Source organism: Ostrea edulis, chromosome 2 (genome assembly GCF_947568905.1).
Source record: "Ostrea edulis chromosome 2, xbOstEdul1.1, whole genome shotgun sequence".
Taxonomy (NCBI): Eukaryota; Metazoa; Mollusca; class Bivalvia; order Ostreida; family Ostreidae; genus Ostrea; species Ostrea edulis.
Window position 1 is genome coordinate 49,997,069 of NC_079165.1, and position 21,349 is coordinate 50,018,417.

The following is a 21,349-nucleotide window of genomic DNA, read 5'->3' on the forward strand; positions in this document are numbered from 1 at the left end:
CTCAAAAATCGTTAATATTTTGGTATAAGTCAAAGAACAAAAAATGTTCATCTCAACAATCCAAATCTATTCAGATAAAAATTTAGGTCATATGTTACGTAATAAGGGATTTTAAGGGCCAAAACCATAAATTTTTTTACCCCTTGTATCTCGAAAACGACAAATATTTTGAAAAGCAATAAAGAACAAAAGTTGTTCAGAGTGATGATCTGAACAATATGCATATTTCGTTTTTACCCTACGTGGCCCCGTTAGGGAGCTACAGTTTGGCCCCTAAAAATTACTTCTAGAAATAACTCGAGAACGGTAAAGAATTTCTAAATACTTGTTGAACAAAAAATGTTTGAAATGTCATGACCTTTCTTACGATATCAAGCAAAAGGGGCTGACCCTTTAAATTAGGGGCCCAGAAGGGTCCAAAGGTTTATGAGAATATCTCAGAAACTATTAATATTTTGTAATAAGTCATTGAAGCGGAAATGTTCATCTAAACGAGCTTGTTCTTATCAAATCAAAAAGTAGGTCATATGTTACGTAATAAGGGATTTTAAGGGCCAAAATCATAAATAATTGACGCCTCATATCTTGAAAACGACAAATATTTTGAAAAGCATTATTGAACAAAAGTTGTTCAGAATGATAATCTAAACAATATGTACATTTCGTTTTTTCCCTATGTGGCCCCGTTAGGGAGCTACAGTTTGGCCCCTAAATATTTCTTGTAGAGATAACTCGAGAACGGTAAAGAATTTCTAAATACTTGTTGAGCAAAAAATGTTTCAAATGACAAGGCCTTTCTTACGATATCAAGCAAAAGGGGCTGGCCCTTTAAATTAGGGGTTCAGAAGGGTCCAAATGTTTTTCAGAATATCTCAGAAACTATTAATATTTTATAATAAGTTGTAGAAGCGGAAATGTTCATCTCAACGAGCTTGATCTTATCAAATCAAAAAGTAGGTCATATGTTACGTAATTAGAGATTTTAAGGGCCAAAATCGTAAATATTTGATGCCTCATATCTTTAAAACGACATATTTTTTGAAAAGCATTATTGAACAAAAGTTGTTCAATGTGTCATAACCTATCGATCAATATCAAAAAATGGGTCTGTGGGCCTCATGGCTCACCTGTAGAGTCGATTTTTGTCGATATCAGTCGATTTCAAAAACTTGTAACTGGTAAATATTTTGTAAGGACATATTGAACAAAAGTTGTTCAGTTTATCGAGATCTATCGATTGATATCAAGAAATAGGCCTATGGTCCTAATGACTCGCCTGTAAAGTCGATTTTTTTGTCGATATCGGTCGATCTCAATAACTTTTTACAGGTAAATATTTTGTAAAGACATATAGAACTAAAGTTGTTGAGTCTATAGAGGGCTAACAAATGACATCAAGAAATAGGCCTGCGGGCCTTATGGCTCGCCTGGAGAGTCGAATTTCAAACGAATTTCACCGCAACTTTGCTTCAGAAGCTTATGATATGAAAAATTGATTATATCTAAAGTGTCTTAAAGTCGAAAACTAAATTGGGACTCATTTGTCTTTTTTTTTTTTTTTTAACTCCGAGTGCATCAACAAATCGGACGGAAGACCTACTCGTTGCTCGCAACGAGATCGTGTCTAGTTATTATTATTATTATTATTCTTTCTTTATTCTTGTCACCCTTTTTTGTCTACGAGTGTTCTCAGAAACAACTGAAGGGATCAAGACGAAACCTTTTTAGGATGATAGAATACTCTTTGTAGATGTGCGGAACGAACGTCATTTTGTCTGAAAATGCATGCATGTGCATGCACGTGCATTGGATTTTTTGTTTACAAACTTTAGAATGCGTCTAACTTTTTTATTTTTCAATGAAATCGTTTGATATTTATATTGCAGGTATAACTTGAGACCCTTAACCGTTTCAGATCGTGAAAATTTCATTTCTGCACGTGAATGCACGTGTGCTTCAATTTGATTGGATAATACAAAACCATTTATAACTTTCATGTAAATTAAGACAATTTGATGATATTTACAGGATAGGTAAAGATTATAAATATCTACAAATCTATGTTAAAAAAATTGAAAACGCGCATGCTCACGCACGCGCATTGACATTTGAACGTTCAATTCTTTTAATGACCATAACTTTTTTGTTTTTTGTCAAAATCTTTTAAAACTTGTCTTGTTTATGTATCTTGATATTCTTAACAAAAGTGTACAGTCATAATTACCACCCGCCACGTGCATGCACGTGTGCTAAATTCTGATTGGACGATTTTCAAATCGCCATAACTTTCTTATAAATGATGGAAACAATATGAAATTTATACTGTAAGTATATCTATCAAATGTCTATTGAATGACATCAACATTGATGCTGAGTCATACTCACGTGCCCGTGTATGCACGTGCATATCCTTTCTTTCATTTTTCGGGTACTAAAATGGTCATAACTATTGAATTAAAAACTGAAACGAATTCAAATTTACCCTGAGGATCTATGATATGAATGTCTATGAAATGGTGTCAACAAATTTTCCATTATCAAAATCGTGTGCGCGTGAATGCGCGTGCATTGTAATTTTTTATGTCTAAATTTAAGTATTGGTCTATAACATTTTGAGATTGCAATGAATATGTTTGAAAATTAGGTTGCAGGTATGTTTTGGACCTCTCAATTTATTAATAGTCTCAAAATCACTTCCCTGCACGCGCATGCACGTGTGCTTAATTCTGATTGGACGATTTTGAAATCCCAATAACTTTCTTATGAGTGAATCAATCGATACCAAATTCATATAGTAAGTATATTGTTCAAATGTCTATTGAATAGCATCAACAAAATTGCTGTGTGGTACTCACGCGCACGTGTATGCACGTGCATTGATTTCGGTCTTTGTAGTTTTGAGTTGCCGTTAATTTCTCGTTTTTCATTGAACAGTTGTGAAACTTCTCTTGTACTCATATAGTAAGACTTGTAATGTATGAAGATGGTCGAATTATTTATATGCACGTACTTGCACGTACGTGCACGTGCACAAAACTCTCAGATCTTTATAACTGATTTGAACTAGTATGAAATGGACTGAACGTTATAAGATAGTTATATATTCACATGCTACACACTTTGCAATGGTCAAAACCACTTGTACTGAAATAAATGACACCACTTACTAAATGGGGGAATGTTTGGGGAACATCTGTAACGGTCCCCGTTACAATAAGTACTAGTTAAGGTCTTCCGTCTCCTGCGGAAGACCTTACTATTATTGTTCGCGTTCTTCTTCTTCATTATTATTATTATTATTTTTATTATTATTATTATTTTCCTTGGTAGTACACGCGTTTTTCTCAGCCATTTCTCGATCGATTTTCACGAATTTTTCAGGAAAGATGTCTTTTGGTGACGAGACTTTGCTTGCAAAATTTCGTGCTTGACGTCACTTCCGGTCAGGAGTTATCTCTCTTTTAGTGACTTTTTGAAGGGCCTTGTTGTCCACACATCTCCTCCGTTAGTTTTGAAGCTAGAGTTTTGAAATTTCTACACAAGATAGAGTAAACATTTTAGAAGATTTGTGGGGGATTCGATTTTACCGGAGGCGATTTGCCTAAGCGCTCGCCTGGACCTGAAAAAATGGATGCCAAAATTTTTCGCCGATTTCGGCGATTTTTGACCTTTCATCTCCAATATCTTTTTTCTTGCAAATATTTTGTTAAGACATGTAGAACAAAAGTTGTGCACATTTACGAGATCTTTTCGAAAATATCAACATTTAGGGGCTAGCCCCTTCAATTAGGGATCTAGAAGGGCTCAAAGTCTAGATCAAATATCTCAAAAATCGTTAATATTTTGGTATAAGTCAAAGAACAAAAAATGTTCATCTCAACAATCCAAATCTATTCATATAAAAATTTAGGTCATATGTTACGTAATAAGGGATTTTAAGGGCCAAAACCATAAATTTTTTACCCCTTGTATCTCGAAAACGACAAATATTTTGAAAAGCAATAAAGAACAAAAGTTGTTCAGAATGATGATCTGAACAATATGCATATTTCGTTTTTACCCTATGTGGCCCCGTTAGGGAGCTACAGTTTGGCCCCTAAAAATTACTTCTAGAAATAACTCGAGAACGGTAAAGAATTTCTAAATACTTGTTGAACAAAAAATGTTTGAAATGTCATGACCTTTCTTACGATATCAAGCAAAAGGGGCTGACCTTTTAAATTAGGGGCCCAGAAGGGTCCAAAGGTTTATGAGAATATCTCAGAAACTATTAATATTTTGTAATAAGTCATTGAAGCGGAAATGTTCATCTAAACGAGCTTGTTCTTATCAAATCAAAAAGTAGGTCATATGTTACGTAATAAGGGATTTTAAGGGCCAAAATCATAAATAATTGACGCCTCATATCTTGAAAACGACAAATATTTTGAAAAGCATTATTGAACAAAAGTTGTTCAGAATGATAATCTAAACTATATGTACATTTCGTTTTTTCCCTATGTGGCCCCGTTAGGGAGCTACAGTTTGGCCCCTAAATATTTCTTGTAGAGATAACTCGAGAACGGTAAAGAATTTCTAAATACTTGTTGAGCAAAAAATGTTTCAAATGACAAGGCCTTTCTTACGATATCAAGCAAAAGGGGCTGGCCCTTTAAATTAGGGGTTCAGAAGGGTCCAAATGTTTTTGAGAATATCTCAGAAACTATTAATATTTTATAATAAGTTGTAGAAGCGGAAATGTTCATCTCAACGAGCTTGATCTTATCAAATCAAAAAGTAGGTCATATGTTACGTAATTAGAGATTTTAAGGGCCAAAATCGTAAATATTTGACGCCTCATATCTTTAAAACGACATATTTTTTGAAAAGCATTATTGAACAAAAGTTGTTCAATGTGTCATAACCTATCGATCAATATCAAAAAATGGGTCTGTTGACCTCATGGCTCGCCTGTAGAGTCGATTTTTGTCGATATCAGTCGATTTCAAAAACTTGTAACTGGTAAATATTTTGTAAGGACATATTGAACAAAAGTTGTTCAGTTTATCGAGATCTATCGATTGATATCAAGAAATAGGCCTATGGTCCTAATGGCTCGCCTGTAGAGTCGATTTTTTGTCGATATCGGTCGATCTCAATAACTTTTTACAGGTAAATATTTTGTAAAGACATATAGAACTAAAGTTGTTGAGTCTATAGAGGGCTAACAAATGACATCAAGAAATAGGCCCGCGGGCCTTATGGCTCGCCTGGAGAGTCGAATTTCAAACGAATTTCACCGCAACTTTGGTTAAGAAGCTTATGATATGAAAAATTGATTATATCTAAAGTGTCTTAAAGTCGGAAACTAAATTGGGACTCATTTGTCTTTTTTTTTTTTTTTTTTTTTAACTCCGAGTGCATCAACAAATCGGACGGAAGACCTACTCGTTGCTCGCAACGAGATCGTGTCTAGTTAGGGTCTTCCGTCTTCAGCGGAAGACCCTTCTATTATTCTATTGTTGATTTTTCACTTTTCTTATTATTATTATTATTATTATTCTTTTTTTTTTCTCCTTACCGATTTTTGTGCAGAAGATTTCTCGGAGATGGCTGGATCGATTTGCTTCAAATTTTCAGGATTGATGCGTTGCCATTTGAAGTTTGTACCGCCGTTTCAATTTTTGAAAAATCACTTCCGGTTGGAAGTTATCCCCCTTTTATCGATTTTCAGATGACCATTTTGTCCAGACAAAAACTCAAAAACGATAAAAGCTAGAGTGCTGAAATTTTCAGTGATGTTAGACGACATGTTGTAGTTGTGCACCTGGGTTTTCAAAATTTCCGGAAGTGCCTAGTATGGAAGCTCGGTAGGGGTCGAAAATGGAGTTTTAAAAAGTGTCCAATTTTTTTCCACGTTTTCAATCATAACTTTTTACTCGTAAATATTTTATTTAGATATATACAACAAAAGTTGTACAGTTTATTGAGATCTTTCGTGTCATATCAAGAAATGGGCCCATGGGCCTCATGGCTCGCCTGAACCATTGAATTTCTGTTACAATGATTAACTTTTTTCTCACGAAACTTTTGATAAAACATAGAGAATAAAAGTTGTTCAGTTTTCCTAGATCTATCTAATGATGTCAAAAAATAGGCCTCCAGGCGTCATGGCTCGCCTGAACAGTCGAATTTGTATCGCAATTAATAACATTAATAACTTTTTTCTCGAGAAACTTTTGACAAGACATGTAGAACAAAAGTTGTTCAGTTTAGCAAGCGTTAACTAATGATGTTAAGAAATAGGCCTGCAGGTCTCATGGCTCACCTGAACAGTTGGGTTATTGTTGCAATCTATAACATGTTTGTCAAGAAACTTTTAATAAGACATCTAGAACAAAAGATGTTCAGATTTGTAAGATTTTTCGAATAACATCATGAAAAAGGCAAACGGGCCTCATGGCTCGCCTGAACAGTTTGATTAGTTTCACAATCAATAACTTTTTTCTGGAGAAACTTTTGATAAGAAATGTAGAACAAAAGTTGTTCAGTTTTACAAGATCTTTCGAACAACATCATGAAAAAGGCGAAAGGGCCTCATGGCTCGCCTGAACAGTTTGAGGAGTGTCACAATTACTTTTTTTTTTCGAGAATCTTTTGATAAGACATGTAGAACAAAAGTTGTTCAGTTTTGCAAGATCTTTCAACCGATATCAAGAAAAAGGCCCACGGGCCTTATGACTCGCCTTAACAGTCTGATAAATGTCGCAATCAATAACTTTTTTCTTAAGAAAATTTCCATAGGACATGTAGAACAATTTTTGTTTCAATTTTGAGAGATATATCTAGAATGATATCAAATTTAGGCCTCCGGGCGACATGACTCGCCTGATCAGTCGATTTTGTATCACAGTAAATAACATTATTAACTTTTTTCTCGAAAAAAGGCTGACCCCTTTAATTAGTGGCCTAGAGGGGCAGAGAGTCTTTAATTTATAACACTTATAATTAAATGATCAATATTTGTAAAACATTACCGAAGCTAAATTGTACGTCTAGACAATATATCTGTATCATTATTTATGAACGAAAATCTCAGTCAAATTCTTATCTCATCACATCTAAAATTGGATGGAAGACCCACTCGTTGCTCGCAACGAGATCGCATCTAGTTATTATTATTATTCTTTTTTTTTTCTCCTTACCGATTTTTGTGCAGAAGATTTCTCGGAGATGGCTGGATTGATTTGCTTCAAATTTTCAGGATTGATGCGTTGCCATTTGAAGTTTGTACCGCCGTTTCAATTTTTGAAAAATCACTTCCGGTTGGAAATTATCCCCCTTTTATCGATTTTCAGATGACCATTTTGTCCAGACAAAAACGATAAAAGCTAGAGTGCTGAAATTTTCAGTGATGTTAGACGACATGTTGCAGTTGTGCACCTGGGTTTTCAAAATTTCCGGAAGTGCCTAGTATGGAAGCTCGGTAGGGGTCGAAAATGGAGTTTAAAAAAGTGTTCAATTTTTTTCCACGTTTTAAATCATAACTTTTTACTCGTAAATATTTTGTTTAGATATATATAACAAAAGTTGTATAGTTTGTTGAGATCTTTCGTGTCATATCAAGAAATAGGCCCATGGGCCTCATGGCTCGCCTGAACCATTGAATTTCTGTTACAATGATTAACTTTTTTCTCACGAAACTTTTGGTAAGACATGTAGAATAAAAGTGGTTCAGTTTTGCAAGATCTATTTAAAGATATCTTTAAAAAGGCTTCCGGGCGTCATGGCTCGCCTGAACAGTCGAATTTGTATCGCAATTAATAACATTGATAACTTTTTTCTCGAGAAACTTTTGATAAGACATGTAGAACAAAAGTTGTTCAGTTTCGCAAGCGTTAACTAACGATGTTAAGAAATAGGCCTGTGGGTCTCATGGCTCGCCTGAACAGTTGGATTATTGTTGCAATCTATAACATTTTTGTCAAGAAACTTTTAATAAGACATCTAGAACAAAAGTTGTTCAGTTTTGCAAGATCTTTCGAACAACATCATGAAAAAGGCGAACGGGCCTCATGGCTCGCCTGAACAGTTTGATCAGTGTCACAATTACTAACTTTTTTCTCGAGAATCTTTTGATAAGACATGTAGAACAAAAGTTGTTCAGTTTTGCAAGATCTTTCAAACGATATCAAGAAAAAGGCCCACGGGCCTTAAAACTCACCTTAACAGTGATAAATGTCGCATAACTTTATACTCGTAAATATTTTGTTTAGATATATATAACAAAAGTTGTACAGTTTATTGAGATCTTTCGTGCCATATCAAGAAATGGGCCAATGGGCCTCATGGCTCGCCTGTACCATTGAGTTTCGGTTACAATGATTAACTTTTTCCTCACCAAACTTTGATGAAACACGTAGAGTAAAAGTTGTTCAGTTTTGCAAGATATATCTAATGATATCAAAAAATAGGCCTACGGGCGTCATGGCTCGCCTGAACAGTCGAATTTGTATCACAGTTAATAACATTAATAACTTTTTTCTCGAGAAACTTTTATAAGACATGTAGAACAAAAGTTGTTCAGATTCGCAAGCGTTAACTAACGATGTGAAGAATAAGGCCTGTGGGTCTCATGGCTCACCTGAACAGTTGGGTTATTGTTGCAAGCTATAACATTTTAGTCAAGAAACTTTAAATGAGACATCTAGAGCAAAAGTTGTTCAGTTTTGCAAGATGTTTCAAACAACATCATGAAAAAGGCGAACCGGCCTCATGGCTCGCCTGAACAGTTTGATTAGTGTCACAATCAATAACTTTTTTCTCGAAAAACTTTTGATAAGACATGTAGAACAAAAGTTGTTCAGTTTTGCAAGATTTTACACGATATCAAGAAAAAGGCCCACGGGCCTTATGACTCGCCTTAACAGTCTGATAAATGTCGCAATCAATAACTTTTTTCTCAAGAAAATTTTAATAGGACATGTAGAACAAAATTTGTTCAGTTTTGCGAGATATATCTAGAATGATATAAAAAAAATAGGCCTCCGGGCGACATGACTCACCTGATCAGTCTCGAATTTGTATCGCTGTAAATAACATTATTAACTTTTTTGTCGAAAAAAAGGCTGACCCCTTTAATTAGTGGCCGAGAGCGGCAGAGATTCTTTAATTTATAGCACTTAAATGATCAATATTTGTAAAACATTACCGAAGCTAAATTGTACGTCTAGACAATATATTTGTATCATTATTTATGAATGAAAATCTCAGTCAAATTCTTATCTCATCACATCTAAAATTGGACGGAAGACCCACTCGTTGCTCGCAACGAGATCGCATCTAGTTATTATTATTATTCTTTCTTTATTCTTGTCACCCTTTTTTGTCCACGAGTGTTCTCAGAAACTACTGAAGGGATCAAGATGAAACCTTTTTAGGATGATAGAATACTCTATGAAGATGTACGGAACGAACGTCATTTTGTCTGAAAATGCATGCATGTGCATGCACGTGCATTGGAATTTTTGTTTACAAACTTTGGAATTGTCTAACTTTTTTATTTTTCAATGAAATCGTTTGATATTTATATTGCAGGTATAACTTGAGACCCTTAACCGTTTGGCATCGTCAAAATTTCAATTCTGCACGCGCATGCACGTGTGCTTCAATTTGATTGGATAAGACAAAACCGTTTATAACTTTCATGTAAATTAAGACAATTTAATGATATTTGCAGGATATGTAAAGATTTTAAATATCTACAAATCTATGTTATAAAATTTGAAAACGCGCATGCGCACGCACGTGCATTGACATTTGAATATTCAATTCTTTCAATGACCTTAACTTTTTTGTTTTTTGTCAAAATCTTTTCAAACTTGTATTGTATATGTATCTTGATATTCTTAGCAAAAATGTATAGTCATAATTACCATCCGGCATGTGCATGCACGTGTGCTAGATTCTGATTGGACGATTTTCAAATCGCCATCACTTTCTTATAAATGATGGAAAGAATATGAAATTTATACTGTAAGTATATCTATCAAATGTCTATTGAATGGCATCAACATTGATGCTGAGTCATACTCACGTGCCCGTGTATGCACGTGCATAGCTTTTCTTTCATTTTTCGGGTACTAAAATGGTCATAACTATTGAATTAAAAACTGAAATGAATTCAAATTTATCCTGAGGATCTATGATATGAATGTCTGTGAAATGGTGTCAACAAATTTTCCATTATCAAAATCGAGTGCGCGTGAATGCGCATGCAATGTAATTTTTGACGTCTAAATTTGAGTATTGGTCTATAACATTTTGAGATTGCAATGAATAGGTTTGAAAATTAGGTTGCAGGTATGTGTTGGGCCTGTCAATTTATTAATAGTCTCAAAATCACTTCCCTGCACGCGCATGCACGTGCGCTTAATTCTGATTGGACGATTTTGAAATCCCAATAACTTTCTTATGAGTGAAGCAATCAATACCAAATTCATATAGTAAGTATATTGTTCAAATGTCTATTGAATAGCATCAACAAAATTGTTGTGTGGTACTCGCGCGCACGTGTATGCACGTGCATTGATCTCGGTCTTTGTAATTTTGAGTTGTTAATTTCTCGATTTTCATTGAACTGTTGTGAAACTTCTCTTGTACTCATATGGTAAGACTTCTAATGTATCAAGATGGTCAAATTACTTATCAGCACGTGCATGCACGTACGTGCACGTGCACAAAATTCTCAGATCTTTATAACTGATATCTACTAGCATGAAATGGACTGTACGTTATGAAATAGTTATATATTCACATGCTAGACAGTTTGCCATGATCAAAACCACTTGTACTGAAATAAATGGCACTGCTTGCTAAATGGGGGAATGTTTGGGGAACATGTGTAACGGTCCCCGTTACAATAAGTACTAGTTATTATTATTCTTTCTTTATTCTTGTCACACTTTTTTGTCCACGAGTGTTCTCAGAAACTACTGAAGGGATCAAGATGAAACCTTTTTAGGATGATAGAATACTCTATGTAGATGTGCGGAACGAACGTCATTTTGTCTGAAAATGCATGCATGTGCATTGGATTTTTTGTTTACAAATTTTGGAATGCGTCTAACTTTTTTATTTTTCAATGAAATCGTTTGATATTTATATTGCAGGTATAACTTGAGACTCTTAACCGTTTGGCATCGTCAAAATTTCAATTCTGCACGCGCATGCACGTGTGCTTCAATTTGATTGGATAAGACAAAACCGTTTATAACTTTCATGTAAATTAAGACAATTTAATGATATTTGCAGGATATGTAAAGATTATAAATATCTACAAACCTATGTTATAAAATTTGAAAACGCGCATGCGCACGCACGTGCATTGACATTTGAATATTCAATTCTTTCAATGACCATAAATTTTTTGTTTTTTATCAAAATCTTTTCAAACTTGTATTGTATATGTATCTTGATATTCTTAACAAACGAAAACAGTCAAGATAACTATCCGGCACGTGCATGCACGTGTACTTAATTCTGATTGGACGATTTTCAAATCGCCATCACTTTCTTATAAATGATGGAAACAATATGAAATTTATACTGTAAGTATATCTATCAAATGTCTATTGAACGACATCAACATTGATGCTGAGTCATACTCACGTGCCCGTGTATGCACGAGCATAGCTTTTCTTTCATTTTTCGGGTACTAAAATGGTCATAACTATTGAATTAAAAACTGAAATGAATTCAAATTTACCTTGAGGATCTATGATATGAATGTCTATGAAATGGTGTCAACAAATTTTCCATTATCAAAATGGCGTGCGCGTGAATGCGCGTGCATTGTAATTTTTTATGTCTAAATTTAAGTATTGTTTTATAATATTTTGAGATTGCAATGAATAGGTTTGAAAATTAGGTTGCAGGTATGTTTTGGGCCTGTCAATTTATTAATAGTCTCAAAATCACTTCCCTGCACGCGCATGCACGTGTGCTTAATTCTGATTGGACGATTTTGAAATCCCAATAACTTTCTTATGAGTGAAGCGATCGATACCAAATTGATATAGTAAGTATATTGTTCAAATGTTTATTGAATAGCATCAACAAAATTGTTGTGTGGTACTCACGCGCACGTGTATGCACGTGCATTGATTTCGGTCTTTGTAGTTTTGAGTTGCCGTTAATTTCTCGTTTTTCATTGAACAGTTGTGAAACTTCTCTTGTACTGATATAGTAAGACTTCTAATGTATCGAGATGGTCGAATTATTTATATCCACGTGCATGCACGTACGTGCACATGCACAAAACTCTCAGATCTTTATAGCTGATTTGAACTAGTATGAAATGGACTGAACGTTACAAGATAGTTATATATTCACATGCTACACAGTTTGCAATGGTCAAAACAACTTGTACTGAAATAAATGTCACCACTTACTAAATGGGGGAATGTTTGGGGAACATCTGTAACGGTCCCCGTTACAATAAGTACTAGTTATTATGTTCCCCAAACAAAGTTTGGGAACATATTGGTTTTACTCTGTTTCTTATTATTATTATTCTTTCTTTATTCTTGTCACCCTTTTTTGTCCACGAGTGTTCTCAGAAACTACTGAAGGGATCAAGACGAAACCTTTTTAGGATGATAGAATACTCTTTGTAGATGTGCGGAACGAACACACTTCAACACTCAAATTTAGGCGGCAAATTTGAATTTCTTTTCGAGCCAAATCAATTTTTTTTTTTTTGGCCTCATTTCACCTACTTAAGAATGGATCAAGATCAAAGGTCAAGAAACAAATCCAGAAAAGGTGGAAATACCTCTAATTGTTCGCGAACAATTAGGATTACTAGTTATTATTATTATTTTCCTGCCGTCCAAAAAAATTTTCGTCTTAAGACTTATCGAAAAACTTTATAGAGTCCATCATATAGCACTTCTTGAGAAACGAATACATTTCACCCTGCGTCATGGAACTTTGACCCCTTACAGAGTTATCGGACCTTTTAGCAGAAATCATTGTTATCGCTACTCCTTTTTAACCGTAAAGGATAAGAGGATGAAACCTTTGCTGAAGCATAGAGGTGAATTAGTAGAAGCGAAGAATTTCAAATGAAGGGATTCGGTGTCCCCTAAAGGGAGTTAATGCCCCCTCATGTTTTGCGATTTGTCCCCTACAAATTGACGACTCCTAAAGTCTTCGTCGTAGAGAGACGGAACCCACTGGAACGGGTTGGGTGACCTTGACCTTGAAAAAGTAGGTCAAGGTCAAAGTCGCCCAGATTGGCCAGAAAATGGCACTTTTTATACGCTTCAGATAGCATCGAAATATCATATGGGTCAGCAAGGAATTCTGGACCGGTCTCGGCATCACGAATGTCAACTCTGAACTTTGACCACTCTGCGAATGTCGGCGACTTAATGTAGAAAACCCCGTTATCGCTACTCCTACTAGACCGCAAGTCGTGGAGAGGCGAGACCTTCGCCGACGAATTCCAGATGAAACACTCTCGCACAGAGAAGTTGACCGAGGGAAACCGAGAACCCTGAAGCACGGTTCTCGCCCCCGAAAGTCTCCGACGTCGTCGTTCGAGCCCACAACTTCTTCACGGATGTAGATAGAATTGGAGTGATAGTTATCAAAAAGTTAAAAATGTATATTGTTCACATTTAATAACTGAGCATTTTGGCCCCACCCTGATATCAAAACCCCATACCCCTGGGATCATCAAATTTACAATTTTGGTAAAGGATTACTTTCAATTTAGTATCAATAGCATTAAAGATATAATTTAAGTGTTTTACACAAAAACAATCACACAGGAATCAGCAACCGATTCTAACTGATTGATTATGAAAATTAGCTAATTTCCCATCACCAGTTACTAAATGTTAGAATAAAGAGAGATAACTCATATTTTACAACAGACCCATTCTAAAACAAGAGTTTTTTCCTTGATCTGAACGTAGTGCTTAGAACTCCATCAAACAGTCACCAGGGCTTTACCCAGCATTTAAATGTTACTACCCATTTTAAATGTAAGGGGAATTTTTGAGAATGCAGTCATTGAACTTCCAGGGGATGGTGATGGGGGACATCCATGGAATATAATATCCAGATTATTACAGCCATATAAATTGATTAATTACTTATTTTATCCATATTGTAAGTCTGACAATTATAGAAAATGACTTGGAATATATAAAAAATGATTTTTGTTGAAAATTCTCATACAATTTTGTCAAGTTTCTACAAATGAAGGGGAATTTTTTTGTCTGTGGTAGGGGAAATATCCATTTGTTGCCAAAGGGAGAACCTGGTACCTTATACTGGTAGTAAAAACCAACAAAAATCCCAGGTCACCCAAGACATATTAAAATCATATGATATTTGAAAGCTTTATATTTTTCAGAATGTGAAGGTTTACATACTAGAAGAAATTCAAACTACACAAATGAAGACGCGATTTGGCGACACCGAGAAATTTTTCACGGAAGGACTAATCGATGGGAATATCTCATCGATTAGTTCATTCCGTGAGATGGACATCAAAAAGATGATGGTGCACAAAAAATATAAAGTATTCAAGATACAGGAGACAATGATCTACGGCTATGAAATAAAAAGAGACTCAGTGGTAAGAAATCTTTATATATTTCAAATAAATTATTATTACAGACTTTGAGTGTACTTACTAAACCAATCAATTTCGTATTGTCACTTGGATAATAAGTAGTTGGGAAGACCACGAGTTTAAACAAATGACATACAGCCAACAAAATACCAATGTTCTAAAAAATTATGTATGTTTTGCCTAGTTACATGTTATTGCTATACATGTCTTAGTACACAGTTGATGTGACTAAAGCCTGGCAATATTTGCATAGGGCAAGTATCATAAGAACTACAACAGTACAAATCATTACTGGTGACGTGTACAAAGACCTGTAAAATGACGATTATATTCTTACATGGATCATGCGCTCACACCATTTCTTGATTAGAATTTCTGAGGAAAACTAGAACTGTCCTTTTGGGACTATATTAGTAATGCAATTTGTTTCAGTGAACTAAATTTTCATATCATGCATAAATTTAAATAAAAAATTTTAATCGCTGCTTTTATAAAATCTTGACATCACAGGAGGGTGGAATTAATTTATATCAATTAAAATTGACATATTTTCAGATAATGGAGACGTCATTTGAAATGACAGAGGAGGAGGAAGAACTAGTGAGGGAGTTTTATACTCCTTCACTAGTATCTCTCGAAGACGCTGCGTCCATCTCCAAGAATCAGTGTTGCTCGGTTGGGCCGATGGAGGTCACTGAAGTATGTATACAATTCTCAGACAAATATTGAAACTAATTTCTATGATCTTCATAACAGTAATTGTAACAATATCACATCATTTACCTGACTCTCCTTACCTTCGCCCTGCTGTTTAACTGATGTATTGGACTTAACTTGATATAGCCCCATAATCACAATATACATAAGCATGATACAATATCACAAGACAAAATATTGTGGTGTGAAATTTTCAGAGCTATTTCCTCATTCCCATTTAAAAACTAAATAAATTGATCCTGATATTGTGGACCAATCCTACTCGTAATGGTCATGATTTCAACATCTAATACATACTCATATATCAACATCAGAAAATTGAAATTTTCCTTAAACAGTATTACATGTACTATCAATGATAAAATAGTACTCATAACAATTTCATGAAAATGTTTAAAGGAAAAGATAAAATGTCTGATAAAAAAGTAAATTTATTGCATAATGGCTCGATATAGAAGCCAATCCGAAAACATGAGTAAAGTATCTTTCCTTGATACGGAACGTAATGTGTTTGTGTAACAGTAGTTTAAGACTTCCAGGTAGTATATAATAATAAGAGAAGCATCATTATTAACAGTGAAGGACAGTGAAGGCCGTAAAGACAATGCTGTATACTTTTACAGTAATCACACCAACAAATATGTTAACGTTAATACAAAATCACACTGCATAGCTTAGGTTTCCTTCATTCACGTGAAAAGAACCAACTTTGCATACAAAAAAATAATAGAAAATCAATTGTAAATAGGAGACCCCTCCCCCCCCCCCAACCCCCCATTAGAATGTTCTATTGTTGAAGTGATTTAATTCCTTAAGGAGGGCCTGTCCCGTGACACGGATTATTTTAACTACCCCCACCCCTTTCAGGATTTTGCGTGTTTTATGACTGAAATTATTACATATTATATATTGCATAAATTTCCTCAGGATCTTTACTCTGAACCTGAACTTAAAACCCATAGTTGATCATGCGAACAAAGTACACATGAAAATAAATTTGTAAAAATTCTTAATGTTGTAAATAGAAGATACCCCCCCCCCCCCTCACATTATTTTGTAAAGGGGTATAGCGCACTTGGTATGCAATTTCGCATGGCTACGTCAACAAACGAAATCATTTGAAGCTGGGAGTTTTCAGGTCGTGTGAGGCTTTAATGAATATTTGAAGGTATGTTTAGACACAAATATAGTAGGAAAATATGTTAAGAATTTTTTGATATTAAATTTATGAGACAGTAACTCAAGAATACAACGATATAAGGCCTCAACCGTGCGCAGCTTTTTGTGCGCCGTAAATCGAAGGTTTTTATAAGGGGTGGCTCTGTAGCTCTCTGTTATGTCAAAATATTTTTTCAGAGAGCTACAGTTCTGCAGCTAACTTAAACCATACATTCCGAGTTCAAGTCCAATATTTTTCCAATCTTTTTTTTTTTGTTGCTTTTCATTATTTTTTTTGGGGGGGGGGGGTGTTTTCTTGAGGGGGGGGGGGGGTTAAATGTGATGCATATAACAAATATTAGTCATTTTCATCATAACTTCTAATATTTTCATGTTACGACTTATAGAAGGGGAATTCATTCCGAGATTATTGTAGTTCCGTTTGTTTACAATAACATGTTCCTGTGTGCACAGAATTGTGGCTGACGAAAAGTTAAATACTACAAGAAAAAGGACACAAATGCACAGCATGTAATAAGTAATAATAGGCCAAGGGAGGAAAAGAACTGTTATACAGTTTGACTTCTCAAAAGAAAATATAAAAACTCATGTAGCAACTGTCATACAATATTTAAGCAAAGCTAAACACTCGAATTATCAACCAAAGGCAAATGAACTGCAATCATGTCAGAACAGCGAATTTTAAAGTAATACCATATGTAAAAGGGCTGTTGTGTAATATGAATGTACAGGTCTATGAAAATATTGTACTGGTCATCATTCCAAATAGGAAAATGGTTTATTAAGTAAAAGAACATCTCATAAATGTTAGTAATGCTAAACTGCGGCAGTTATTTATCTTGGTTAACGAAACATCAAAAACGTTGGCCTTATAATTAAATATAACACACCAGTTTATTATTGAAAACTGGTGTTTTCCATTTAGATTTCTGAGTCAGGCGTATCGTCAGCAAATGCGCTATACCTCTTTGTAGTGAAAGACACCCCCCCCCCCCCCCTACTCTAAATCTGTTGACATTGCAATTTCTGTTATGACATGATACGTGCCTACATAATCAAACATCTCAAGTCAAGAGGGTTAAAATGAATAGCAGAGAAAAAATACAGACGTTAAATGCAATTTTACTAGGGTTTCATACTTATCCCTCAAAGAGTACACCTGAGAGGGACGTGTATGTACTCACTCACCCCCACGGACCACATCTATGAAAAATAATTTATATCGGTCAAGTAATATTTCACAAATGCAAATATATTTTGATTTAACTACATATTTTACTGCATTTTAATCACTTGAGAAACAATCCCAACTGCATGCTGCACAAGTACATATGATTTGCACACAGTGAACATGTCCAGTTATTTTGAAGAGAATTAACCAAACATTGCAATCTGGTTTATTTTTGAAAGTCTGTTGGTAGTTATGTTAACCCTGATAAAACAGCGAGAACGTTGATTTCCTACTTTATATAAAAAAAAATTGGAGGTTGGAGGGGATATAAAATGAAAGATCCATATACATTGTACCATAATATGCAAGATCCATACACTTGTTGATCCTCGTAAAAACGTGAGCTGATGAGTTGCCATAATCTTTCGAGAATCAGTAGTTCTGTTCTGATTTTGTACAAAATAATTATGCCACTCATTATTGGAGACATTTGTAACAAGTGAATGTTTTTCAATTTGATTTTTAACCCAACCCCCCCAACCCCGAAAAATCGCACCCCTGACTTGATCAAGAAATTCTGTTTCCATCAACATTTTCTTACCCTTTCGTAGAAATTTATTTGTATTTTAAACAGCATCCATACTCAGCATAACACTTTAAAGGGACTGATTCACGATTTCCCTCAAAATCTTGTTTATCACTTTTAATGATTAAAATCTACTGTCTAATGTGTTTAAATCAATCTAAGTTTATTATATCGTATTTCAAAAAATTAATATTTTACTGGTTTGTTTACATAAAGACATGAGTCTTAATTGTTTACATAACACAAAGTTGAGGTTAAAATATATCTTTTATTCTCTCTTAAGAAGGTTAAAAGTTTCGCTGTAAACATTAAATGAGTTATATTAAACTGCTTAACATCAAAAATGAAAAACATTTTTTTCAAAAAATTCTGAACCAGTCTCTAAATATTCTGAAGTCTGTGTTAATACCCGGAAGTTATCATATTCACACTAAATGTTAGAATACAAAGAGAACTCACGTTTTCGGACAGGCGTACACCTGATGAAAACAGTTACTGCCCTTGGATTTAACCTTCTGAAATGTTTTGTTAAAGTAACAAGATTTTTGACATTAACTAACACTTGTTCCTATCATGCAGAAATCTATGATCATTAATTTTGCAAAATCTAATTGCACCACAAGAGGACGGAAATACTTAAAAATTAAAATTACAGGTTGGGGATCTGAAAAAAGGGAGGACGATACGTAGAGTTCTAAATGTAGAATCCAATGGGAGAACTGCCCAGATCACGTTATGGGGGGAGGTGGCAGAGAGCCCCCCCCCCACCTCCACCACCATCACCACCACCACCACATTAGGAGCAAGTATTCATGCTGTGGCAGTATGCCCTAATAATGATTTTAATGGGCAGAGGGCATATCGCTCCACGCCATCAACAGAAATAGTGGTAAGTTATTCAATATATCTGAAATTGAAGAGTTTGTCAAATGTGTAAGGTATCATTTTAAAGAAATTTAGTAATTTGTAAATTAAAATTCCATTACAGACCGTGTCTGATGAAGAAGAGCAAACGCCATTTAATTCTACAGTCGAGTCTGTCTCTTTCGAGAGGTAAGATGCCCACAAGCCTTGTGCCAGACAAGAGGCCCAAAGGCCTTATTGGTCACCTGAATACTAGTGAAAAAGTATCACTACTTCCATGGGCCATCAAATCTAGAATGAAATTCCTGTTCTAAATATCTAAGCTAAATTCTAATGTTAAGCAACAGTATAAAACAAGATGTGTTAAAACTTTACTGCCTTCAGTGCATACATTGATGAAAAGCTTTAAATAAAGGTGTATTATAACATTAAAACATTAAAAGATATGACTAATTTGGACTCATCCTTAAGTTATATCACTGGGTTTTGATTGAAAGTCACCATTTTTTGTACATCTTTTTCTGATATTCCTAAGTGTGCATTTAAATTTTATACAGTATATAGCACTAAAGATGTTATTTAAGCGTTTTACACATAAACACTATATAACAAGTTGCCCCACGTTGAGGTTAGAACCCCAATCATGAGGATCTTGGTAAAGGCCTACCAGCTCTCCATCACCATCTAGTTTTTCTTAAATGTATGTGGTTCTTGAAGATGTTTGAAAATTTGTCATTTTGGGGCAGTTTTTGTCCCACCCCTAAGGCCTCAAGGGTTAGGGATTGGAATCCTGAAGTTTAAAATATATGTCCCCCTTGTTCCAAAGAATTGGACTGATAGTGATCAAAAAGTTCAAAAAGTCTTGTTCACACATTTAATAACTGACCATTTTGGCCCCACCCTCAAACAAAACACCCTTACCCCTGCTGGTAAAAAATAGGGTCAGTAAAATGGAACATTTTTAATTCGTTTTAGCTATTTTGTGTATTCATGTACTGTTTTAATCAACCTTACCAACACCTGAAGATGACTTTGTCTTGAGCAATTTCCCCCACCACTTTACATTCATTGTTTAGGTGGTTGGTAATATATTGTTTTAACATCCCATCTGAGAATTTTTCAATCATATGGTGATATCACTACTGTTAGTATGGGGCTACAAAATTTAAATTTATATTTAGCGCTTACAGCAAAGAGATCTTAATATTCCACACTTTGACAAGGGACATCAGTTTTTGTGATCTCATTCAATAGATATCGGCCAACATTTTATTTACCTCTTCCAAAAACAAGAGGCCCATGGGCCACATCGCTCACCTGAGTCACCTTGGCCCATATCTGAAGACTTTTCATATATATTTGCATGTAAAACCTTAGTCCCTATTATGGCCCAAACTACCCTTTGCAAACTTGAATCTACACTATGTCAGAAAGCTTTCATGTAAATGTCAACTTCTTTGGCCCAATGGTTCTTGAGAAGATTTTTAAAGCTTTCCTATATTTGTATGTAAAATTTTGACACCCCCCCCCCACTTCTGGCCCCATCCTACCCCCCGGGGGCCATGATTTGAACAAACTTAAATCTGCACTATGTCATATGTCAGAAAGTTTTCTTGTAAATATCAGCTTTTCTGACTCAGTGGTTATTAAGAAAAAGATTTTAACTATATATTTGTATGTAAAACTTTGATCCCCCTTGTGGCCCCATCCTACCCCCGGGGACCATGATTTGAGCAAACTCGAATCTGCACTCTGTCAGAAAGTTTTCATGTAAAAATCAGCTTTTCTGGCTCAGTGGTTCTTGAGAAGATTTTTCCTATATATTTGTGTGTAAAACGTTGATCCCCTATTGTGGCCCCATCCAACCCCAGGGGCCCATGATTTGAACAAACTTAAATCTACATTATGTCAGGAAGCTTTCATGTAAATCTCAGCTTTTCTGGCTTAGTGGTTCTTTAGAAGATTTTTAAAGTTTTTCCCTATATATTTGTATGTAAAACTTTGATCCCCTATTGTGGCCCCATCCAACCCCAGGGGCCCATGATTTGAACAAACTTAAATCTACATTATGTCAGGAAGCTTTCATGTAAATCTCAGCTTTTCTGGCTTAGTGGTTCTTTAGAAGATTTTTAAAGTTTTTCCCTATATATTTGTATGTAAAACTTTGATCCCCCCTTGTGGCCCCATCCTACCACCGGGGGCC

General features: G+C 35.0%; 1 protein-coding gene across 5 annotated transcripts in view; it reads left to right on the forward strand.

Moving 5' to 3' along the window:
• Positions 1-21,349, forward strand: part of LOC125679490 (putative polypeptide N-acetylgalactosaminyltransferase 10) — a 213,698-nt gene that overhangs the window by 188,306 nt on the left and 4,043 nt on the right. For 4 of the 5 annotated variants that reach the window (XM_056154407.1, XM_056154406.1, XM_056154404.1 and 1 more), the window contains 4 exons: positions 14,408-14,632; positions 15,185-15,328; positions 18,938-19,171; positions 19,271-19,335. In XM_056154407.1, the coding sequence (XP_056010382.1) occupies positions 14,408-14,632; positions 15,185-15,328; positions 18,938-19,171; positions 19,271-19,335 (668 nt within the window). The remainder of the gene's footprint in view (positions 1-14,407; positions 14,633-15,184; positions 15,329-18,937; positions 19,172-19,270; positions 19,336-21,349) is intronic. The other variant, XM_056154408.1, reaches the window with a different exon arrangement.